General features: G+C 42.9%; 1 protein-coding gene across 1 annotated transcript in view; it reads left to right on the top strand.

The window, feature by feature from the left end:
* LOC135539717 (DENN domain-containing protein 2D-like) overlaps nucleotides 1–15,889 on the top strand; it is a 31,752-nt gene extending 15,863 nt beyond the window's left edge. The window contains exons 8-14 of the mRNA XM_064965780.1: nucleotides 3,135–3,283; nucleotides 3,418–3,589; nucleotides 4,328–4,378; nucleotides 4,723–4,804; nucleotides 9,164–9,403; nucleotides 9,582–9,644; nucleotides 15,227–15,889. Of these exons, the coding sequence (XP_064821852.1) occupies nucleotides 3,135–3,283; nucleotides 3,418–3,589; nucleotides 4,328–4,378; nucleotides 4,723–4,804; nucleotides 9,164–9,403; nucleotides 9,582–9,644; nucleotides 15,227–15,261 (792 nt within the window). The 3' untranslated portion in view covers nucleotides 15,262–15,889. The remainder of the gene's footprint in view (nucleotides 1–3,134; nucleotides 3,284–3,417; nucleotides 3,590–4,327; nucleotides 4,379–4,722; nucleotides 4,805–9,163; nucleotides 9,404–9,581; nucleotides 9,645–15,226) is intronic.
* The last annotated feature ends 9,934 nt before the right edge of the window (nucleotides 15,890–25,823 follow it).

The following is a 25,823-nucleotide window of genomic DNA, read 5'->3' as shown; positions in this document are numbered from 1 at the left end:
AATCGTTTTACATCCGCACCTATTCTTGTTACACCTGACATCTCTAGTCAGTTTGTTGTTGAGGTTGACGCGTCAGAGGTGGGCGTGGGAGCCATTCTTTCTCAGCGCTCTCTCTCTGACGGCAAGGTCCATCCTTGCGCGTTTTTCTCTCATCGCTTATCGCCGTCAGAACGTAACTATGATGTTGGTAATCGCGAACTGCTCGCCATCCGCTAGCCCTAGGCGAATGGCGACAGTGGTTGGAGGGGCGACCGTTCCTTTGTCGTTTGGACTGACCATAGGAACCTTGAGTACATCCGTTCAGCCAAACGACTTAATGCGCGTCAGGCTCGTTGGGCTCTGTTTTTCGCTCGTTTCGAGTTTGTTATTTCTTATCGTCCGGGCTCAAAAACACCAAGCCTGATGCTTTATCTCGTCTCTTCAGTTCTTCTGAGGTCTCCACCGACCCCGAGGGGATTCTCCCTGACGGGCGTGTTGTCGGGTTGACTGTCTGGGGAATTGAGAGGCAGGTAAAGCAAGCACTCGCTCACACTCCGTCGCCGCGAGCTTGTCCTAGGAACCTTCTGTTCGTTCCCGTTCCTACTCGTCCGGCCGTTCTTCAGTGGGCCCACTCTGCCAAGTTAGCCGGCCACCCCGGCGTTCGGGGTACGCCGCTTCCATTCGCCAGCGTTTCTGGTGGCCCACTCGGGAACGTGACGCGCGTCGATTTGTCGCCGCTTGTTCGGGTCTGCGCGCAGACTAAATCTGGGAACTCTCCTCCTGCCGGCCGTCTCAGACCGCTTCCCATTCCCTCTCGACCGTGGTCTCACATCGCTTTAGATTTTATCACCGGACTGCCTTCATCAGCGGGAAGACAGTTATTCTTACGGTTGTCGATAGATTCTCTAAGGCGGCTCATTTCATTCCTCTCGCTAAGCTCCCTTCTGCTAAGGAGACGGCTCAGATCATTATCGAGAATGTTTTCCGAATTCATGGCCTTCCGTCTGACGTCATTTCCGACAGAGGCCCGCAGTTCACGTCTCAATTTTGGAGGGAGTTTTGCCGTTTGATTGGGGCTTCCGTCAGTCTCTCGTCCGGCTTTCATCCCCAGTCTAACGGTCAAGCCGAACGGGCCAATCAGACTGTTGGTCGCATTTTACGCAGTCTTTCTTTTCGTAACCCTGCGTCTTGGTCAGAACAGCTCCCCTGGGCAGAGTACGCCCACAACTCGCTTCCCTCGTCTGCTACCGGTCTATCTCCTTTTCAGAGTAGCCTCGGGTACCAGCCTCCGCTGTTCTCATCTCAGCTCGCCGAGTCCTGCGTCCCCTCCGCTCAGGCTTTTGTCCAGCGTTGCGAGCGCACCTGGAAGGGGGTCAGGTCGGCACTTTGCCGTAATAGGGCGCAGACTGTGAGGGCCGCTAATAAGCGTAGGACCAAGAGTCCTAGATATTGTTGCGGTCAGAGAGTATGGCTCTCCACTCAGAACCTTCCCTTAAGACAGCTTCTCGCAAGTTGGCCCCGCGGTTCATTGGTCCGTTCCGTATTTCTCAGGTCATTAATCCTGTCGCAGTGCGACTTCTTCTCCCCGCTATCTTCGTCGCGTTCACCCGGTCTTCCATGTCTCCTGTGTTAAGCCCGTTCTTCGCGCCCCCGCTCGTCCCTCCCCCCATCCTTGTCGAGGCGCACCCATCTACAGGGTTCGTAAGATTTTGGACATGCGCCCTCGGGGCCGTGGTCATCAGTACCTAGTGGATTGGGAGGGGTACGGTCCCTCTCGGGACGTGCTGGACCGTTCGCTGATCGATGATTTCCTCCGTTGCCGCCAGGTTTCCTCCTCGAGTGCGCCAGGAGGCGCTCGGTGAGTGGGGGGGGGTACTGTCATGTCTTGTTATGTCTGTTCCTGTCCTTTCTCTTCACTCTGTCTCTCTCTGCTGGTCTTTTTAGGTTACCTTCTCTGTCTCTCATTCTTCAGCTGTTCTACATCTCCCCTAACTAGCTCATTCACTCTTTCCCACCTGTTCTCTCTTCCCCCTCTGATTAGGTCTCTATTTCTCTCTCTGTTCCTGCTACTTTCAGTGTCTGATTCTTGTTTGTGTTTTTGATGCCAGAAGCAAGCTGTCGTCTCGTTTGCTTCCACCTTGTCCTATCCTGTCGGAGTCTGCCTGGCAGGTGCATCCTGCATTATACTACGTTCTTTTTGTTCCATTGACTACGTTGGAAGAGGATTTATGCCATTCCTGTTTTTCATTAAAGAACTCTGTTTTCTGTTAAAACCGCTTTTGGGTCTTCACTCAAGTACATAACAGGCTGTTGGAAAACCACATTATTGTCTGACTTTCAGCGACCGCCGATGCACCTCCTCCAATTTCACTCCTTGACTTTTGCATACAGTCTGCTGCTTTAACCTTACCACCCTAACACACCCAATATCTGTGGCATTGCTCATGGCAACCGTCTACCATTTTTTTTAATTATCTAAAATCAGTCTCAATGTGACCTGCCAGATTCAGAAGGTTGAAAACCCCATTAGAAAAAAATGTATACACAGGGACACTTGAAGTAGATCTTAACTGTTAATTTAACTGGAGAGGTTCCAACAAACTTGATGCACCATAGTACACGTCTGTCAGGAGCTCTGTTGGGGCAGTCTCGTTAGATCTCTTATATACTGTTTACAGGCATGTTACAAAGGCATGATTTAGCTTAGTCATCATTCATCATTAAAGTTAGGTTCATGCATGTGACAGACCAATACCTCACAAGGCTTCTTCTCTCCAAGCTGAGACCTTGAAAATGAGATTTTTTTCATTAAATTGCAGATACTGATAGTCAATCACTTACATGAACACAGGAATTTGTTATTAGAAAAGCACAAACAGAACATTTTCCATCACAACCCTATTTGATTTTTAACCCCCTGATTTTGACTAAATTGTTTTTTCATGATTCGTTTTAGTTTACTATAATTGCCTTGACACACACACCCTAGCATATGTGCACACACACAATGGCACAAACAGAGTGCGGGAGAGCTTCAGGTAAAGCGTTAAGATCAGGACCTTCATCCTAGATTACGGCACTAAGATACAGACACACAAATGTATACACACACTGAAGACCTGCTGTCGCTCTGCCCCTGGCCTGTGCGTCTCCAGATCATCAGTTTGACGAGGCCGTTGGACTCATGGTTGGAGCATGTGGATTTCCGGACACTGTTCCACTGTCTCACAAATGAGGAGGTGCTGAAGGTGTTTGCGTCCACCGTGCTTGAACGACGAATCATCTTCATGGCTGAAGAACTCAGGTACAACCTTAACCGCTACCCTAATCCTAACCCCAAAAAGGACATCACTGAGCCTGGGTTGTCTGGGACATGGGCAGGCCTGTTGTCTGCATGTTGAATGGGTGTGAAGTTTGTACCTGCTTCCCCTTCTACAGTACCCTGTCCCAGGTGCTGCATGCAGTTGCGGCGCTGCTCTACCCGTTCACATGGCAACACACCTTCATCTCCATCGTTCCCTCAGTGCTGATTGATGTCGTCATGGCACCCACTCCCTACCTACTTGGTGTCCAAAGGAGCAAACTGGATGACGTCACCGACCAGAGCGATGTGAGTGTGTGTTCTGTGTCTGGCAGAGCAGAGTAATGTGTTTGTGTATATGTCAGCTTAAAAAAACACTGTGATGATGAGTTGTTTGCTGGGGAAAAAAGCCAGAATTGCCATTTTTATTTTTCCCAATAAGTTTCAAGGGATGCTTTGGGATTTTGGCAATGAAACCCTGTATCTACCTCCCCCAGAGTCAGAGGAACTCATTAATACCATTTTTATGTCTCTGCATCCAATATGAACAAAGTTAGAGGTTGTTTCGTGAGCCAATGCTAACCAAAGTTAGCACAGTGACTGGAAATATATGGAATCTACTAGCATGCTAGCAGTTACCATAACCTTCCAATCATTGTGCTAACGCTAGCGACTTCCTTCAAACTACACGCAGAGATATAAAAATGTTATCCGTGGGTTCATCTGACTCTGGGGAAGTAGATGCTGTAGTATGCCTTTTAAGGGCAGTTGTTGAGTGCCGTGAACAATCAGTTGTTTTACTGTCTGTTTACTGGTGTGTTTGGGTTAAGGCATTCTGGCCTCTACACTGTGTTACAGGCTGCAGATGGAAGCTATCCAGTGACACTCGTTAAGCAACTACTAACACAGTCTATGGAAAACACACACACTCGCTGTTTATCTCCAACCTGAAGATTTATGTTTGTCTATTTATTTGTGTGTGTGTCCTCTCTCTCTCCCCACACATGCAGATCTGTCTTAATGTGTGTTATTCTGTCTTACAAACAGATGCTCATTGTGGATCTGACAGAAGGAGCAGAGAAAACCTTCATAACCTGTGTAAGTTTTGCATGCGCCGTATTTCCCCCCTCGGGTTCAGAAACAAACATACAGAAATAATCATAACACAATCATATCAGTAAACTAGCATCACTCCTCCCCACATGATTCTCATTTTGTATTCTGTGTGTGTGTGTGTGTGTGTGTGTGTGTGTGTGTGTGTGTGTGTGTGTGTGTGTGTGTGTGTGTGTGTGTGTGTGTGTAGTTCAGACCAGTTCTATTCAATGTTTTTCTCTCTCTCTGGCCAAATGTGTGTGTGTGTTCTCAGAAATACCTAAACATTACCGCTGGTCTGACAACAACCTCAGGTTCCTGTCTGTGTGTATCCTCTCTCTTTGGCACAGATAGGAGACGAGAGCACCATCCTACCAGAGAAACTACAGGAGGAGCTTCTCCAGGCCTTGTGTTGCAGAAGAGACAACTCCAGTGAGTGGACCTGTCCTCCATTTTGTTATGACTAGGGCCAAACACAATCTGAGGGAATTTGTACTATCAACACATCCAGGGATTTCACTCTTGTTTATTGGGCTGAAATGGCTTTTTAAGAGGTTCCAGTAAACAGTTAAGGGTCTCACAGGTCACACCAAATAAGGATCTCCCGTTCGTCTACCGATCGTTCAGCGCGCTGTTGACCTCTGACTGCCGACATTTCCGTGCTACAGGTAAAATCGGTTTGCGCTTGGTTCACAAGTACTCTCAGCTGGCAAACACTATTGGTGTGTTCGAGCCCTTAAATAAAGAGTGACTCAGACTTTAATTCGATTTCAGCTAAGACTGACAAATCGAACCATATAAGTTAGCGTCACGGTCCATAGAAACCCAATAATAGAACTGAGATCCTCTGTGAAGAATGAGTGAAAAAGAATATGGATGTGCAACGAAATGGGCTTCATGATTGCTGTAATAGAAATATACATATCTCGCACAGGGTTGGAGTAATGGATTTGTAAGGGATTACAGAAAGACGGTAACTAATCAGTTACGGTACCAGAAATAATATTGTAATCAGATTACAGATTCTTTGGAAAAACTAGATTCCTTTTTAAATTCAGAAAGGATGTTTGTGGGGGGGGAGGAGTAGTAATCCTTGACACTTCTGTTTTCTCAATGACATTCAAATCAGCACTGAAAAAAGTTTTTTGTTCCACCTGAGCATGTCTGACCACAAGTCAGAGACCACTATGATGACACACCAAATGTGTATGATGGATCGCGGGAAAAGAGCAGGAATAGGCTTTTGTGGGCTACAGTCCAAGCTATGTCTTCCAATGTTGCGACTGATGTCATCCAAAGATTTTCCAACCTGAAAAAATGCTTGGAGGTAAGGATGAGAGCAGTGGTGTCGTCTATGGCGATACGGATATCACTTATTATTGTTATCTACATAGAGCATTGTTGTGAATCACACTGCTATTCTCTGATTTAGCTGTTTGCGCCTTACGGATTATGGTTGTTGTGGATGGCTGTTCAGAACTCTAAATGTGTATTTGAACCCAATAATCTAAAAGTAAATTAATGCAAACAGATTACGTTACTGATTTTGGGTAATCCAAAAAATACGTTACTGATTACAATTTTGGACAGGTAACTAGTAACTAACGGATTACATTTAAAAAGTATCCTTCCCAACCCTGCTCTCGCATACCACACTGTGGTACATTGTTTTGTTGTGGAAACATACTGTACAAACATGAATACCCAGGGCTTGACCATAGCACAACCCTGGAAATTCCACTCTAGGTACTGCAAAGAGGTCCGCCGATTATTATAATTTTTTTGTGTAATAATGACAATTACAACAATACTGAATGAACACTTATTTGAACTTAATACATCAATAAAATACATTTAGCCTCAAATAAATAATGAAACATGTTCAATTTGGTTTAAATAATGCAAAAACAAAGTGCTGGAGAAGAAAGTAAAAGTGCAATATGTGCCATGTAAAAAAGCTAACGTTTAAGTTCCTTGCTTAGAACATGAGAACATATGAAAGCTGGTGGTTCCTTTTAACATGACTCTTCAATATTCCCAGGTAAGAAGTTTAAGTTTGTAGTTATCTATACCATTTGTATTTCATATACTTTTGACTATTGGATGTTCTTATAGTCACTTTAGTATTGCCAGTGTAACAGTATAGCTTCCGTGCCTCTCCTCGCTCCTACCTGGGCTCGAACCAGGAACACATCGACAACAGCCACCCTCGAAGCATCATTACCCATGCAGAGCAAGGGGAACAACTACTCCAAGTCTTAGAGCAAGTGGCGTTTGAAACGCTATTAGCGCGCACCCCGCCGCAGGGTAGCCTAGTGGTTAGAGCATTGGACTAGTTCAAATCCCCGAGCTGACAATGTATAAATCTGTCGTTCTGCCCCTGAACAGGTAGTTAACCCACTGTTCCTCGGCCATCATTGAAAATAAGAATTTGTTCTTAACTGACTTGCCTAGTTAAATAAAGGTAAAAAAAAAAAAAAAAAAGCTAGCCATTTCACATCGGTTCACCAGCCTAATCTCGGGAGTTGATAGGCTTGAAGTCATAAACAGCGCAATGCTTGAAGCATTGTGAAGAGCTGCTGGCAAAACGCACAAAAGTGCTGTTTGAATGAATGCTTACAAGCCTGCTGGTGCCTACCATCGCTCTGTCAGACTGCTTTATCAAATCATAGACTTAATTATAACATAATAACACACAGAAATAAGAGCCTTAGGTCATTAATATGGTCGAATCCGGAAACTATCATCTTGAAAACAAAACGTTTATTCTTTCAGTGAAATACGGAACCGTTCCGTATTTTATCTAACGGGTGGCATCCATAAGTCTAAATATTCCTGTTACATTGCACAACCTTCAATGTTATGTCATAATTACGTAAAATTCTGGCAAATGAGTTCGCAACGAGCCAGGCGGCCAAAACTGTTGCATATACCCTGACTGCGTGCAATGAAGGCAAGAGAAGTGACACAATTTCACCTGGTTAATATTTCCTGCTAACCTGGATTTCTTTTAGCTAAATATGCGGGTTTAAAATATATACTTCTGTGTATTGATTTTAAGAAAGGCATTGATGTTTATGGTTAGGTACATTCGTGCAACGATTGTGCTTTTTTTGCAAATGCGCTTTTGTTAAATCATCCCCCATTTGGCGACGTTGGCTGTCTTTGTTAGGAAGAAATAGTCTTCACACAGTTCGCAACGAGCCAGGCGGCCCAAACTGCTGCATATACCCTGACTCTGTTGCAAGAGAAGTGACACAATTTTCCTAGTTAAAAGAAATTCATGTTAGCAGGCAATATTAACTAAAATATATATTTGTGTATTGATTTTAAGAAAGGCATTGATGTTTATGGTTAGGTACACTTTGGAACAACGACAGTCCTGTTTCGCGAATGCGCAGCGCATCGATTATATGCAACGCAGGACACGCTAGATAACCACACATGGTTGATGATATTACTAGTTTAACTAGTGATTATGATTGTTGTTTTTTATAAGATACGTTTAATGCTAGCTAGCAACTTACCTTGGCTTCTTACTGCATTCGCGTAACAGGCAGGCTCCTCGTGGAGTGCAATGTGAGGCAGGTGGTTAGAGCGTTGGACTAGTTAACCGTAAGGTTGCAAGATTGAATCCCCGATCTTACAAGGTAAAAATCTGTCGTTCTGCCCCTGAACTAGGCAGTTAACCCACCGTTCCTAGGCCGTCATTGAAAATAAGAATGTGTTCTTAACTGACTTGCCTAGTTAAATAAAGGTGTTAAAAAAAAAAAAAGAATCGGCCAAATCGGTGTCAAAAAATACATTTACGATTGTTATGAAAACTTGAAATCTGCCCTAATTAATCGGCCATTCCAATTAATCGGTCGACCTCTACTACTGCAATGCCTAAGTTGATCCAGCAACCTGGTCTCAGAACATTTTGTGGTATTTTGTATGTAAATCCGTGACACTCTTTAGTTTGAAATGTTACATTTGGTATGGTTTCAGAGGACGGATGGTTACTTAAGGCAAAAATGAAAGGAGGGTGGTTGGTCGGGCGAACTTCTAGTAACCCAAAAGTTGCGAGTTCAATCTCATCATGGACAACTTCAGCTAATTAGTAATTTTTTGAATAACTTTTTAGCTACTTTGGAACTACTTAGCATGTTAGCTCACCCTTCACCTAACCCTTTAACCTAACTCCTAAACTTAACCCTATTCCCTAGCCTAGCTAATGTTAGCCACCTAGCTAACGTTAGCCACCTAGCTAGAATTCGTAACATATAATACGTTTTACAAATTCATAACATATTGTACATATGGCAAATTCATAACATAATACAAATTGTAATGGGTAACATCATACGAAATGGGTGATGGACATCCTCAAATTAATACATACCATACGAAACGTAACATATCATTCTAAATGGAGTATACGGTATTTACGAACAGAATAATACGAAATGCTCTGATACCAGGTTGTATCCAGACACAGATGCTACTCCTCAACCCCTACGCTCTCATACAAACAGACCCAAGCTCCACATACACTTTCACCATGTTTTGTGGTTGCCATACAGTTGTCTTCTGCTTTCCAACCTATGACTGTGTCAGCATCATAGGATGTCTTATAGCAGACAATACTTTAAAACTGACTGAATCTTCTGTTCACGCCGTGTTTTGTCCAGCTTCAGAACATAGTAGAGGCGTGTTGTCAGAGGACTTCCAACATGTGTTTTTATAGACACCTCCTCAGCATCCTGACTGAAACGTCTGTATTCTCTTCACTCTGTGTTTCGTGTCTAGCCTCAGAGGAGTTAAACAAGGTGGTCTCGGAGGCCTTCCTCTCCTTCTTTGTGAAGACGGTGGGTCACTTCTCCTCCCATGTCAAAGGCAGCAGCGGTAGGCAGCCCGGGGTGTTCCAGAAGAAGAGCTTCTGCAAGGCCTCCGAGCACAAGGCCAGCCAACATTTTGTCAAGCGTTTTATCCAGACACAGATGTTTGACATCTTCATACAGGAAGTGGAGAGACGGCCCACACAGGAAGGTCTGACCGCATCACTATCTGACAGAAAAGAATGTAGTAGAATACAATATAACTTTGTACTTCCAAAGATAAATGTGTGGGTAACTTTAAAAACATTTTTCATAGATGTATATTCACTTACCCACCTAGCAATGATTAATTTGCTTTTCACCTGTCTTGTTTGTTTTTTTAAATTTAGGATTCTTCCACAAAAAAATTGCGGAGTACCAAGAGAGTAAGAAGAAAGAGAAAGCAATGAGAGGTGAGAGGGCTTGTTGTGTAAATGTAGGCATCTTCAGACAAAATTAACAACTTATTTGTCACACGCTTCTTAAAACCTGTTATGGCTGCAGCGAATTTTCGAAACTTTTTGTTAAAAATCTCGCAACATTTCAACATCCTGCTACTCATGCCAGGAATATAATATATGCATTTGATTAGTATGTGTGCATAGAAAACACTCTGAAGTTTCTAGAACTGGTTCAATGGTGTCTGTGACTATAACAGAACGAGTTCCGTGGTCAAAATCGCAAGAAAACCTGATCACAAAATCGACAAAGAAAAAATCCATCCGCCAGTCTCGGTATTGTCTATGGCTTGCCATAATTGATGGGACTGGGCTTGCAATTCCTACAGCTTCCACACGATGTTGCCAGTGTTGTGATTTCCAGGGACCTTTATCCTTGGTCAGATTAGTGAATGGGACATCCTGTCTTCGGGTCCGCAGCTGGAAAAAATGGAGGTGACAAAATGCACTTTTCCAAACTTATAGCTATTGAATACAGATCGCTCCGTGATCAATTTGATCGTTAATTAACGTTTACTAATACCTAAAGTTGGATTACAGAAGTAGGTTGAAGTGTTTTGTCAAAGTTTATAGGCAACTTTATGAATTTAAAAAAATGACGTCGCGTTGGGGAACGTGACTTTTTCCCTGGATTTCACGGTGTTCATAAATGGACATTTTGGGTATATATGGACCGATTTAATCGAAAAAAAGACCCAATTGTGATGTTTATGGGACATATAGGAGTGCCAACAAAGAAGCTCGTCAAAGGTAATGAATGTTTTATATTTTATTTCTGCGTTTTGGGTAGCGCCGGCTACGCTAATTTCTTTGTTTACGTCCCCTTTGTGTGTTTCTGGGGGCTGCATGCTATCAGATAATAGCTTCTCATGCTTTCGCCGAAAAGCATTTTACAAATCTGACATGTTGGCTATATTCACAATGAGTGTGGCTTTAATTGAGTACCTTGCATGTGAGTTTTAATGAAAGTTTGAGTTGTATCGAGTACAATTAGTTGGCGCTCTGGAATTTTCGCTGATTTGGTTCCTGTACAGGAACAGCAGCCGTATAAGGTAACAGGTATAGACCAACAGTGAAATGCTTACGTGTCCTTTTTCAACGATACAGAGTTAAATCAGTTCACTGGTCACGATGGCAACACCCACCCGTAGCACGCGCTCCAGCAGGTGTATCTCACTGATCATCCCTAAGCCAAAACCTCATTTGGCCGCCTTTCCTTCCAGTTCTCTGCTGCCTGCGACTGGAACAAATTGCAAAAATCTCTGAAGTTGGAGACTTATCTCCCTCACCAACTTTAAACATCTGCTATCTGAGCAGCTAACCGATCACTGCAGCTGTACATAGTCCATCGGTATATAGCCCACCCAATTTACCTACCTCATCCCCATACTGTTTTTATTTTACTTACTTTTCTGCTCTTTTGCACACCAGCATCTCTACCTGCACATGTTCATCTGATCATTTATCACTCCAGTGTTAATCTGCTAAATTGTAATTATTCACTCCTCATGCCTATTTATTGCCTACCTCCTCATGCCTATTTATTGCCTACCTCCTCATGCCTATTTATTCCCTACCTCCTCATGCCTATTTATTCCCTACCTCCTCATGCCTATTTATTGCCTACCTCCTCATGCCTATTTATTGCCTACCTCCTCATGCCTATTTATTGCCTACCTCCTCATGCCTATTTATTGCCTACCTCCTCATGCCTTTTGCACACAATGTATATAGATTATTTTTCTTTTTTTCTTCTATGTTATTGACTTGTTTATTGTTTACTCCATGTGTAACTCTGTTGTTGTCTGTTCACACTGCTATGCTTTATCTTGGCCAGGTCGCAGTTGCAAATGAGAACTTGTTCTCAACTAGCCTACCTGGTTAAATAAAGGTGAAATACAAATATTAAATAAACAAATATTTAAAATAGAAATAGTGACACGAGGAATAAATACATTTTTTTGCAATTATATAACACTGTGTACAATGTCAAATAGTTGTATACAGTTGTGATGCTGGCTGAGGGTGACAGTATAGGATTTTATAACATTTGTTGGGGGGGTAGATCAGATTTAATAGTGCGGCTAGAAAGTAGATTCCATCAATGTAATTGTCTGCATCATTTCCAATCCCCAATATATATTTGCATACATACATGCGTACGTACGTACATACATACATAGTACCAGTCAAAAGTTTGAACACACCTATTCATTTCATGATTTTTTACTATTTTCTAATAATAGTGAATACATCAAAACTATAAAATAACACACATGGAATAATCTAGTAACCCAAACAAGTGTTAAACAAATCAAAATATATATTTGAGATTCTTCAAAGTAGCCACCCTTTGCCTTGGTGACAGCTTTGCACACTCTTGGCATTCACTCAACCAGCTTCATGAGGTAGTCACCTGGAATGCATTTCAATTAACAGGTGTGTCTTAATTTGTGGAATTTCTTTCCTTCTTAATGCGTTTAAGCCAATCAGTTGTGTTGTAACAAGGTAGAGATGGTATACAGAAGATAGCACTATTTGGTCAAATAAGTCCATATTATGGCAAGAACAGCTCAAATAAGTAAAGAGAAACAACATTCCATCATTACATTAAGACATGAAGGTCAGTCAATTTGTAAAATTTCAAGAACTTTGAAAGTTTCTTCAAGTGCATTTGCAAAAACCATCAAGCGCTGTGATGAAACTGGCTCTCATGTCGACTGCCACAGGAAAGGAAGACCCAGAGTTGCCTCTGCTGCAGAGGATAAGTTCATTAGAGTTATCAGCCTCAGAAATTGCAGCCCAAATAAATTATTAACTGACCCATATCAACATCAACTGTTCAGAGAAGACGGAGTGAATCAGGCCGTCATGGTCAAATTGCTGCAAAGTAACCAGTACTACAGGACACCAATAATAACAGACTTGCTTGGGCCAAGAAACACGAGCAATGGACATTAGACCGGTGAAAATCTGTCCTTTTTGGTCTGAGGAGTCCAAATTTGAGATTTTTGGTTCCAACTGCCGTGTCTTTGTGAGACGCATTGTAGGTGAACAGATGATCTCTGCATGTGTGGTTCCCACTGTGAAGCATGGATGAGGAGGTGTGATGGTGTTTAGCTGCTTTGCTGGTGACACTGTCTGTGATTTATTTAGAATTCAAGGCACACTTAACCAGCATGGCTACGACCGCATTCTGCAGCGATACACCATCCCATCCAGGTTTGTGCTTAGTGGGACTATCATTTTGTTTTTCAACAGGACCCAATTGAGCGGGTTTGGGATGAGTTGGAAAAGCATTCCAGGTGAAGCTGGTTGAGAGAATGCCAAGAGTGTGCAGAGCTGTCATCAAGGCAAAGGGTGGCTACTTTGAAGAATCTCAAATATAAAATATATTTCAAATTGTATTTGTCACATGCGCCGAATACAACAACGAATACCTTACAGTGAAATGTTTACTTAGAAGCCCTTAAACAACAATGCAGTTTTAAGAAACCCCCCCCCCCCAAAAAAAAAGTAAGAGATAAGAATAACAAATAATTAAAGATGTAATTAACAGTAGTGTCACGTTCTGACAAAGTTCCTTTGTTTTGTCTTTGTTTTAGTATTGGCAGGGCAGGGCGTGAGTTGGGGTGGGCAGTCTGTTCTTTTTTCTATAATTTCAGATTTCTGTGTTTGGCCTGGTATGGTTCTCAATCAGAGCAGCATGAGGGGGGGAGGCAATACAAATAGTCTTGGTAGCCATTTGATTAGCTATTGTAATGGTTTTCTTCCGCTGAAGGAGAGGAGGACCAAAATGCAGCGTGGTTAGTGTTCAACATCTTTAATATAGATTATAAACGTGAACACCGAAACAGTCCTATCTGGTGCATAAACACAAATACGGAAGACAATCACCCACAAAATACCCAAAGAACATGGCTGCCTAAATATGGTTCCCAATCAGAGACAACGACAGACAGCTGCCTCTAATTGAGAACCAATCTAGGCAACCATAGACATACAAAACTACCTAGAAAGGAAACAGCCCCATAAACATACAAAACCCCTAGACCCGGCTAAAACACATAAATCCCCCATGTCACGCCCTGACCTAACCAAAATAATAAAGAAAACAAAGATAACTAAGGCCAGGGCGTAACAGCTATTCAGGAGTCTTATGGCTTGGGGATAGAAGCTGTTTAGAAGCCTCTGGGACCTACACTACCATTCAAAAGTTTGGTCACTTAGAAATGTCCTTGTTTTTGAAAGAAAAGCAAAAACAATTTGTCCATCTAAAATAACATCAAATTGATCAGAAACAGTGTTGACATTGTTAATGTTGTAAATGACTATTGTAGCTGGAAATGGCAAAAAAATAATAATGGAATACATAGGCGTACAGAGGCCCATTATCAGCAACAATCACTCCTGTGTTTCAATTGCACGTTGTGTTAGCTAATCTAAGTGTACCATTTTAAAAGGCAAATTGATCATTAGCAAACCCTTTTGCAATTATGTTAGCACAGCTGAAAACTGTTGTCCTCATTAAAGAAGCAATAAATCAGCCTTTAGACTAGTTGAGTATCTGGAGCATCCGCATTTGTGGGTTCGATTACAGGCTCAAAATGGCCAGAAACAAATAACTTTCTTCTGAAACTCATCAATCTATTCTTGTTCTGAGAAATGAAGGCTATTCTATGCGAGAAATTGCCAAGAAACTGAAGATCTCATACAACGCTGTGTACTACTCCCTTCACAGAACAGCGCAAACTGGCGCTAACCAGAATAGAAAGAGGAGTGGGAGGCCCTGGTGCACAAATAAGCAAGAGGACAAGTACATTAGAGTTTCTAGTTTAAGAAACAGACGCCTCACAAGTCCTCAACTGGCAGCTTCATTAAATAGTACCCGCAAAACACCAGTCTCAACGTCAACAGTGAAGAGGCGACTCTGGGATGCTAGCCTTCTAGGCAAAGTTGCAAAGAAAAAGCCATATCTCAGACTGGCCAATAAAAAGAAAAGATTAAGATGAGCAAAGAACAGACACTGGACAGAGGGACTCTGCCTAGAAGGCAGCATCCTGGTGTCGCTAGGAGCGCCACCTCTGGTAGAGTTTTCCTGTTTGCTTATAGCGGAATACAGCTCATTGAGTGAGGTTTTAGTTCCAGCCTCGGTCTGTGGTGGTTTGTAGACAGCTACGAAAAATACAGATAAACTCGAGGTAGATGGTGTGGTCAACAGCTTATCATGAGATACTTTACCTTAGGTGAGCAAAACCTTGAGACTTCCTTAGATATCATGCACCAGCTATTGTTTACAGATATGCATAGGCCCTCACCCCGTGTCTTACCAGAGGCTGCTGTTCTGTCCTGCCGATAGAGAGTGAAGCATGGAGGAGGAGGTGTGATGGTGTGGGGGTCCTTTGCTGGTGACACTATCAGTGATTTATTTAGATTTCAAGGCACACTTAACCAGCATGGGTACCACAGCATTCTACAGCGATATGCCATCCCATCTGGTTTGCACTTAATGTGAATATCATTTTGTTTTTCAACAGGACAATTAGCAAAAACACATCACCAGGCTGTGTAAGGACTATTTGACCAAGGAGGGTGATGGACTGTTGCATCAGATGACTTGGCCTCTACAATCACCTGACCTCAACGCAATATAAATGGTTTGGGAATAGTTGGACCTCAGAGTAAAGCAAGAGCAGCCAACAAGTGCTCAGCATATATGGGAACTACTTCAAGACTGTTCGAAAAGCATTCCAGGTGAAGCTGGCTGAGAGAATGCCAAGAGTGTGCAAAGCTGTCATCAATGCAAAGGGTGGCTACTTTAAAGAATCTCAAATATATATTTTGATTTGTTTAACTTTTTTTGATGTCTTCACTATTCTACAATGTAGAAAATAGTAAAAATAAAGAAATCCTGTAATGAGTAGATATGTCAACTTTTGACTGTTACTGTATATGGCACAGTTGTCTCTTGTTTTGGTTCTTAAATACAAGTGATATACTTTTTTGATGTTGATGTTAACCAATGTTGGTCTTTAATGCAGGGTAAACAGCCAAGTTCTTTTACCTTTTCCCACTTCCACTTGCCTCTTCCATGTTGCAGTAATGCTGGATTTAGTTGGTTGTATTTTTGGGTAGAGTGGACATTTCCATGTTTTTTTTGTTGTAAAAATGTGTAAAAAATAAAGTAAGTCTCACACTCATGTATAAACTCCCAGCAATTTAATGGGTATTTCTCAACGTTTCGGCATCACTGTGCCTTCCTCAGGGTAATTTCATGAATACTTAAACCAGGTTATGTAGACAAACAGTGCAATTAGTGTAACCAATGACAATAGTGAGAGGTGTCATAATGATTAAGTCAATTCAAATGAACTAGTGAAACGGTTACAAAATACAATATGGCATATTAAATATATTACACTATTATCATATTGAAACATAATAGAATATTGTACATATTAGCATCAACATTCATTTTTATTTGTAATATTTTGGTTCAACCTTAATATATAATGGGCATCAACAGGGGGAACATATTAGGTGTACGATAATAAGCTGAAAAAATATTTGTTCAATTTACAAGACTTGTTCATGAAGGAAAATTTGTCCATAAGGGCCTGAGATCAAAGTCAATATTCAGACCACTAGGGGTCAATGTTTTTAGATAGGATATCTAGTAAGCCTCCCTTTGTAGTAATAGGATCTCGATGTTACCTCCTCTCCTTGGTAGAGCAACATGCTCAATGCCTGTGTATTTGAGGGAGGAGATGGGATGGTTACCTTCAACAAAATGAGCTGCTACTGGATAGTCAATGTTCTTACACCTGATTGAGCTGTGGTGTTCAGCTATGTGTTGTTTTAATTGTCTTTTTGTTTGTCCTACGTAGGCTTTTCCACATGAACAGGTGATGAGAGAGATTATTCTCTTGGTCTTGCATGAGATGATACCCCTAACAGGGATCTTTCCACCTGTATGTGGGTGTCTGAAGAAATCATTTTTTTTATAGTGCTATTGCACTGTGTGCATGAGCCACATTTGTAGTTCCCATTTGGTGGGCTCAGAGGGCATGTCAGATCTCACCAAACTAGCTCCAATATTGTGACCACGCTTAGACCACCCGTGGGGTTTCTTGAAGAGGTGTGCAGTTTTTTGTCCGATTGCAGAATATCCCGTGCTTTTTCAGGATTCCTTTCATTTCCTCCGAACCCTTGATGTACTTAGTGCAAAATATGGATGCGTTGTTTTTCTTCTTTGGTTGAGTTTTTTGTAATTCCTCTTGTTTTTTTTCTCGATATTTTCATCATTGCAGCATCAAGAGTTTTGTCCTTGTAGCCTCTCATTTTGAATGTATCTGTCATTCTTTTAGCATTGCTTTCAAAATCTGACTGGCGGCCACAGATTAGTTTAACTCTGCATAACTGGCAATATAGTAGACCATTCTTGAGGGGAAGGGGATGCATACTGTGCGCACATAGCAAGGTATTGCGATCTGTGGGCTTTGTGTGCAAGTCTGTGTGTAATGCATCATTCTCTTTGACAATCCATAAATCCAGGTAGTTTATTTTTCTCTTATCAATCTGCATGGTGAATGAGATATTCAAAGCTCTCGTTTAGTAGAGTTTGGAATTAATTGAGTTCCTACTGACTTCCTTACCAGAGCACAAAGACATCATCTATGTATCTCTTCCATAGAAGTATTTTATAAAGTAAGGGGTGTGTCTCTGTTTTATAAAGGAATGCTTCTTCAAATTGCCCATACAGGTTTGCATAGTTGGGGTAAAAGGGGAGCCCATGGCTACACCCTGAATTTGAAGGAAAAAGTCTGACTCAAAGACAAAGTAGTTATGGGATAATACCAGTTCAGTAAGTTGTAAGATGCAAACATTGGATGGAGCAAGGGTAGAGTCTCTGCTGAAGGAAGTGTTTCAGCGCCTGCAAGCCTCCTCCGGATGTTAGTGTACAAGCTCTCCACATCAAAAGTGGCCAGCAGGGTGCCCTTTGGTAACCTTCCTAAACCCTCTATCAATGAGCTCATGTGACTAGTGTCTTTAACATAAAATGGGAGATTCTCAACCATCGGTTTAATGCGGTAATCCACAAATGTTGGATGTCAGAGTCGATTGCTGCTACAATGGGTCTACCTGGACAACTCCACCAGTCCTATTTATATAATTTACAACGATTATACATTTTTTAAACAATTTAGTATATTTCACTTTAACCACAATATTTGTTGTGTTATTTGTTCTGTCTTTTCTGGTGGATTAAACTGAAATTTCAACTACTTTCTATGGCTTGTTTTAAAAATAAAGATATTTTGGAGATTTCATTTTTGAAAAAACGAAAGTGAGGTTGTAATCTGAATAAAGGGAAAAAGGACATTCTTGAACTAATCTGCTACAAAACCCGTATGGAATTAAATATAACTTTTATATCACTGCATTTAGTGAGATGTTTAATGCTTTAATATTTTAATTTCTTCCCTTCAAATTGATTATATAAATGGGCCCGTTTTATTTTGTCTGGCTTGCCGTTCCATATAAAATGTCATACCCATGTTTCATACCCATACCACCTGGGGGCGGTCCATCAGGAAGTTCAGGATCCAGTTGCAGAGGGAGGTGTTTAGTCCCAGGGTCTTTAGCTTAATGATGAGCTTTGTGGGCACTATGATGTTGAACACTGAGCTGTAGTCAATGAATAGCATTCTCACATAGTTCTTCCTTTTGTCCTGGTGGGAAAGGGCAGTGTGGAGCGTGTCATCTGTGGATCTGTTGCGGCGGTATGCGAATTGGAGTGGGTCTAGGGTTTCCGGGATGACGGTGAGCCATGACCAGCCTTTCAAAACACTTCATGGTTACTGATGTGAGTGCTTTGGGGCGGTAGTCATTTAGGCTGGTTACCTCCACTTTTTTGGGCACAGAGATTGTGGTGGTCTGCTTGAAACATGTAGGTAATACAGACTCGGTCAGGGAGAGGTTAAAAATGTCAGTGAAGTCACTTGCCAGTTAGTCCTTAATAGTTTGCAAGCCCTGCCACATCCAAGTGTCAGAGCCGGTGTAGTAGGATTCAATTGTAGTCCTATATTGATGCTTTGTCTGTTTGATGGTCCGTCTGAGGGTATAGCAGGATTTTTGTTATAAATGTCTAGGTAGAGTCCCTTGAAAGCAGCAGCTCTACCCTTTAGCTTGGTGCGGATGTTAACCGGAACCCATGGCTTCTGGTTGAGGCACTTATTGATTTTAGCCGGGGACTGAGGTGGTATACTCAATGCTATTGGATGAATCCCGGAACATATTCCAGTCTGTGCTAGCAAAACAGTCCTGTAGTGTAGCATCCGTGTCATCTGGCCAATTCTGTATTGAGCGAGTCGCTGATACTTCCTGCTTTAGTTTTTTCTTGTAAGCAGGAATCAGGAGGATATAATTATGGTCAGATTTGCCAAATGGAGGGTGAGGGAGAGCTTTGTACGCATATCTGTGTGTGGAGTAAAGGTGGTCTAGAGTTTTATTTTGTCTCTGGTTGCACAAATGAAATGCTGGTGGAAATGAGGTAAAACAGATTTAAGTTTGCCTGCATTAAAGTCCCCGGCCACTTGGAGCGCCTTATGGCCTTATACAGCTTGTTGAGTGCAGTCTTGGTGCCAGTGTCGGTTTATGGTGGTAAATAGACAGGTACGAAAAATATACAAAAACTTTCTTGGTAGATAGTGTGGACTACAGCTTATCATGACGTACTCTACCTCAGGCGAGCAATACCTCGAGACTACCGTAATATTAAATATCGCCCATCAGCTGTTATTGACAAATAGACACACTCCCGCCCCTCGTCTTACCGGATGTAGCTGTTCTGTCCTGCCGATGCACAGAAAAACTTGCCAACTGTATCCATGTTGTCATTCAGCCACAACTCAGTGAAACACAATATATTACATTTTTAACATCCAGTTGGTAGGATAGTCTTGAACGGAGCTTATCCAGTTTATTTTCCAGTGATTGCACGTTGGCCAATAGAACAGATGGTAGAGGCGGGTTACCTACTTGCCAATAAATTCTCACAAGGCAACCTGATCTGCGAAGGCAAGGCAACCTGATCTACCAAAATATACACATTTTACCTCACATGAACATTATCCACATGATGCATGGTGGGTGCGAAAACAATTCCATTTACTTTTGTGCATCGTCAATCATAATTAATCAGAGGTGCATATGGTCATAAAGGATTATATACACAAATCGTCTAAGTTAAAACCTAGGCAACAGTTCAGACCAATCCACTGCTCATAACTAATAGATAGGCTCACTGCTTATAACATTTAACCGATATCAATCAGCGTTGTGCCAGGTGCCTATCATAGTAGGCTAACGTTTGAACTATACTGTAAAATTCTATATTCTTTTAATGCCATGAATCTATCAATTGACATCAATGAACTCTGGTAAAAAACTGTTAATTCATATGCTGCTGTAAATAGGCATAATACATTATTGTCCTTCATCAGCCAGTAAGCTTCAATAGGATACATGGAAAGAGCCTCTATGTCCTACCATTTGAAATTATGGTGTAGTGTACAGTGCACTGCTGAATTATATGGGTTGGGCAGCAGTGCACTTTTCATTGATGCACCGTTAACTGATTTTTAAGTCAAACATAAAAATTAGTGATAGGCTACTGTTAGATTTGGCAAGTGACATATTAGAAAGGTGATGTTGTGCCCTCCCGAGTGGTGCAGTGGTCTAAGGCACTGCATCGCAGTGCTTGAGGCGTCCTTACTGACCCGGGTTCGATCGCGGGCTGTGTCATAACAAGCGGTGACCGGGAGTCCCATTGGGCGGCGCACAATTGGCCCAGCAACGTCCGGGTTAGGGGGGGGTTTGGCCGGAAGGGCTTTATTTGGCTCATCACGCTCTTGTGACTCCTTGTGGTGGGCCGGGCACCTGCAGGCTGACTTCGGTCGTCAGTTGAACAGTGTTTCCTCCGACACATTGGTACGGCTGGCTTTTGGGTTAAGCGAGCGGGTGTTAAGAAGCGCAGTCTGGCGGGTCATGTTTTGGAGGACGCATGACTCGACCTTCACCTCTCCCGAGCCAGTTGGGGAGTTGCAGCGATGAGATAAGATCATAATTGAATATCACACAGAGCTGTTAGTGCTTAATGCATGTATTTATTCATTTTAGCAGTTCCATTGAGAACAAGGACTCTTTTGCAACTTACAATTACACAAAAATCACAATCATGGCAGCATAGAAAATACTCAGAGAAAATACAAAAAAACTATCATGAAGAACATCCACATTCCTCAGTAAAAAGGTCCTCAACCAACATTCTGAGTTGCTGATGATGTCGCCATATTCTAAGACCAGAAGAAACGGAGGAGGTGAGGAAACATGGCAACAAATGTGCTGAAATTAGACATTCCTTCTCTACTAGTGTATCAACAGGCAAATTACATTTCCCTGGATCGGTTCAGAAGGCCAGGGGTCAACGTCAGGAGACCAGGCTGCTCCCGAGGGAGATGGTGGTAGGATGCTCCCGAGGGAGATGTTGGTGGTTTTCTCCCTCTCCTGCGGGAGAGAGCGAGAATGAGAGAAAGAGGCAGGGGCGGTGTATGATTTCAGAAAGCATAGCAGTCGTCATCTGAGCTCTCAGCAATAGGACTTCTATCTTCATCTGAGTTTTCATCTACATCAGTCATCAAAATCAGCTTGTGGTAGGTGTTGTCTTGGTATTGTGTCAGTTCACTCAATCCTCTCGTCAGGTGGCATAGAAGGCCATTTCTATTTACAATTCCACTACACAAAAGAGCATGGAGGGTATTTGTAAAGCAAGACCAAAAGTTCAGTCCAAAAATTGTATAAACCTCAACTTACTCTGATCTTGCAGCTGTAGGGAGAGTGCCTCTAGGGTTCCGTTGGTCTCTGTAGGCTACCCCAGTAACTTTTCATCTCCTGCACCAGGATCCTCTCTTCCTCCTGCAGTCTGTTCACCATCATCAGTCTGTCGAAGATCGCCTTTTTGAGATGGCTGTTGCCTGTGAGATGTAAACTCACAGAGGTATATAACAGAACAACAGCAATGATTGCAGCCTACGCTGAAGGTAAATATTCACAATAGATACCTTCTGCAATCATATACTGGTGCCAAGTCTCTCCCATGGCCACACAAAGTTGTCAGTGTTGAGCAGCTCATCCACTTTGGGGAGCCTAAACTCTGCCTGCTGCTCGTGAAGTTGAACAATGGCAGCTGTCAAGGCTGCTTTGTCCTCAACTATGTTTCTCTTAATCTGATACCTCCTCTTGTTGCCGTCTGAATAAAAAGAGGTGATTAGACGGACTGTAGATTCAGATATATTAGTTATAGAGCTACTATAGAGGCTCAATCAAAGAGAGTACAAAGCAATCAACTCATTTCTAAAGCATTTGTTGTAATGCAGTTATAAACATTATACAAGGCATGCAGAGTTGTGGCTCACAAGGTACTCTGCTGATTATGGTCATGTCATTTCTCAGTTTAATGAATTGTTTTACATTAGATCAATTAATAACATAGGTCATTGCTACATTGCTACCAAAAACATGGTCTAATGTGTACGACTAATGCATTTCTTTCACAAATCAGTTGTATTGCTTCATTAATAAGGTGTTTGAGGTCATATTGTTGTTGGGCCTTACCTGTTGAATGATAGAGGTAGTCTGCCCTGTCTGACTATCCTGAGTTGTGGCTGTCAAACATAGTGTAAGTTACAAACATGACTCCACTGACATCAATGCAATTATGAAGATGAGAAACATCCACTTTTCTACCTGTTGGATTCTGGCTTGAAGTACACTTATTCCTGTCATCATATTAGAACGTATTGACTACTTTAAATGTATAAGAAATGTAAACTCAGCAAAAAAAGAAACGTCCCTTTTTCAGGACCCTGTCTTTCAAAGATAATTTGTAAAAATCCAAATAACTTCACAGATCTTCATTGTAAAGGGTTTAAACACTGTTTCCCATGCTTGTTCAATGAACCATAAACGATTAATGAACATGCACCTGTGGAACGGTTGTTAAGACACTAACAGCTTACAGACGGTAGGCAATTAAGGTCACAGTTATGAAAACTTAGGACACTAAAGAGGCCTTTCTACTGACTCTGAAAAACACCAAAAGAAACATGCCCAGGGTCCCTGCTCATCTGCGTGAACGTGCCTTAGGGATGCTGCAAGGAGGCATGAGGACTGCAGATGTGGCCAGGGCAATAAATTGCAATGTCTGTACTGTGAGACGCCTAAGACAGCACTACAAGGAGACAGGGCGGCAGCTGATTGTCCTCGCAGTGGCAGACCACGTGTAACAACACCTGCACAGGATCGGTACATCCGAACATTACACCTGCGGGACAGGTACAGGATGGCAACAACAACTGCCCGAGTTACACCAGGAACGCACAATTCCTCCATCAGTGCTCAGACTGTCCACAATAGGCTGAGAGAGGCTGGACTGAGGGCTTGTAGGCCTGTTGTAAGGCAGGTCTTCACTGGACATCACCGGCAACAACGTCGCCTATGGGCACAAACCCACCGTTGCTGGACCAGACAGGAAAAAGTGCTCTTCACTGACGAGTCGCGGTTTTGTCTCACCAGGGGTGATGGTCGAATTTGTGAGGAATGTCAGTGTTCTACCATGGCCAGCTAAGAGCCCGGATCTTAATTCCATGGAGCACGTCTGGGACCTGTTGGATCGGAGGGTGAGGGCTATGGCCATTCCCCCCAGAAATGTCCGGGAACTTGCAGGTGCCTTGGTGAAATAGTGGGGTAACATCTCACAGTAAGAACTGGCAAATCTGGTGCAGTCCATGAGGAGGAGATGCACTTCAGTACTTAATGCAGCTAGTGGCCACACCAGATACTGACTGTTACTTTTGATTTTGACCTCCCCTTTGTTCAGGGACACATTATTCAATTTATGTTAGTCACATGTCTGTGGAACTTGTTCAGTTTATGTCTCAGTTGTTGAATCTTATGTTCATACAAATATTTACACATGTTAAGCTTGCTGAAAATAAACAGTTGACAGTAGGAGGATGTTTATTTTTTTGCTGAGTTTATGTTAGGGGTCAATGAAGGGTGAATAGGAACTTTGTACATGGAACTGGAATTGGAACACATATTATTGCTTAATATTAATATTTCAAAAGAATGAGGCAAAGGGTAGTAGTCTACTTTCAGTTCCTGATGAGGCAGGCCAGTTGCTATGGAACTAGGACAATGAGGGATGTGGTACTCATATAATGCATCAGCTCTATGTTCTCATTTTATCTCACAATGAAAACACACAATGCTCTTGTCCTGTGTTGTCCTGTGTGCTTCCATGTGTCCCTGTGCATGTCTACATACACGTGTGTCTGTATCCAGATCTGCCTTCAGCAGCAACATGCTCGTGGCCTATGACCTCCTAACCCAGACAGGGCCCCAGCAGCATGGAGGAGGGTGGACCCAGTGGCCATGCTGGTCCCTGCAGCTCTAACAGCCCAGGTGGAGGAGGGGGAAACAGTGTCCATTCTGGTCCCTGCAGCTCTCAAAGCCCAGGTGGAGGAGGGGGGACCCAGTGGCCATGCAGGTCCCTGCAGCTCTAACAGCCCAGGTGGAGGGGGACCCAGTGGCCATGCTGGTCCCTGCAGCTCTCAAAGCCCAGGTGGAGGAGGGGGGACCCAGTGGCCATGCAGGTCCCTGCAGCTCTAACAGCCCAAGTGCAGGCTTTCGACTCTGTCAATCACCATATTCTTATCGGCAGACTCAGTAGCCTCGGTTTTTCTGATGACTGCCTTGCCTGTTTCACCAACTACTTTGCAGACAGAGTTCAGTGTGTCAAATCGGAGGGCATGCTGTCCGGTCCTCTGGCAGTCTCTATGGGGGTGCCACAGGGTTCAATTCTCGGGCCGACTCTTTTCTCTGTATATATCAATGATGTTGCTCTTGCTGCGGGCGATTCCCTGATCCACCTCTATGCAGACGACACCATTCTATATACTTCCGGCCCGTCCTTGGACACTGTGCTATCTAACCTCCAAACAAGCTTCAATGCCATACAACACTCCTTCCGTGGCCTCCAATTGCTCTTAAACACTAGTAAAACCAAATGCATGCTTTTCAACTGTTTGCTGCCTGCACCCGCACACCTGACGAGCATCACCACCCTGGATGGTTCCGACCTTGAATATGTGGACATCTATAAGTACCTAGGTGTCTGGCTAGACTGTAAACTCTCCTTCCAGACTCATATCAAACATCTCCAATCGAAAATCAAATCTAGAGTCGGCTTTCTATTCTGCAAAAAGCCTTCTTCACTCACGCCGCCAAACTTACCCTAGTAAAACTGACTATCCTACCGATCCTCGACTTCGGCGATGTCATCTACAAAATTGCTTCCAACACTCTACTCAGCAAACTGGATGCAGTTTATCACAGTGCCATCCGTTTTGTCACTAAAGCACCTTATACCACCCACAACTGCGACTCACACAAACACCCTCTAGGTAGCATATACAATTGATCATTCATACTGTATAATATACACTGCTGGTTTTTAAGATCCCTGACTTCAGAAACCATTCATTACCTTTGTGCTGTTGAGCAATGCACTGAAGCTGCCCCTGCTCCTCTCAAGTGCTGTGTTTGTGTGCTGTTTTGTCTGAGGGGTTTTGGTGCAGAGTAAAATATCAATTTATGTTGATGGAAATCTAAGTAATATACCTGTTCTGCTCTATTCTCTATTCCTATAGCGTCTCTGCAGCTGAGGGGGGGGGGGGGTGTCCCCATTTCCACCTCAAGCCCCCTGCTAACCCGGCTACACTGTCACGACCATTTCTGACTACATACGGCAGGCACAGAGACTGTACGCAGGGGTCTGCGTCCCAGCTGAGGGGCCTACTGGTCGGGCACTGTGTCTGGCGGTGCTGGGCACCCTCCACGAAACCCTGGAGACGTCGTGATCCGATGGCTGCTCCTCTGATGCAAACCATTACACCAGCCTTTCTTCAAGTATGGGTCATGTTACGTGTTAGAGCAGGGCTTCCCAACCCTCTTCCTGGAGATCTAATGTCCTCTAGGTTTTCAGTCCAACCCTAATTTAGCGTATCTGAT

The sequence above is a fragment of the Oncorhynchus masou genome, chromosome 5 (assembly GCF_036934945.1).
Source record: "Oncorhynchus masou masou isolate Uvic2021 chromosome 5, UVic_Omas_1.1, whole genome shotgun sequence".
NCBI lineage: Eukaryota > Metazoa > Chordata > Actinopteri > Salmoniformes > Salmonidae > Oncorhynchus > Oncorhynchus masou.
The sequence above is the reverse complement of the archived record's forward strand: the minus strand, read 5'-3'. Positions and strand labels throughout refer to the sequence as shown.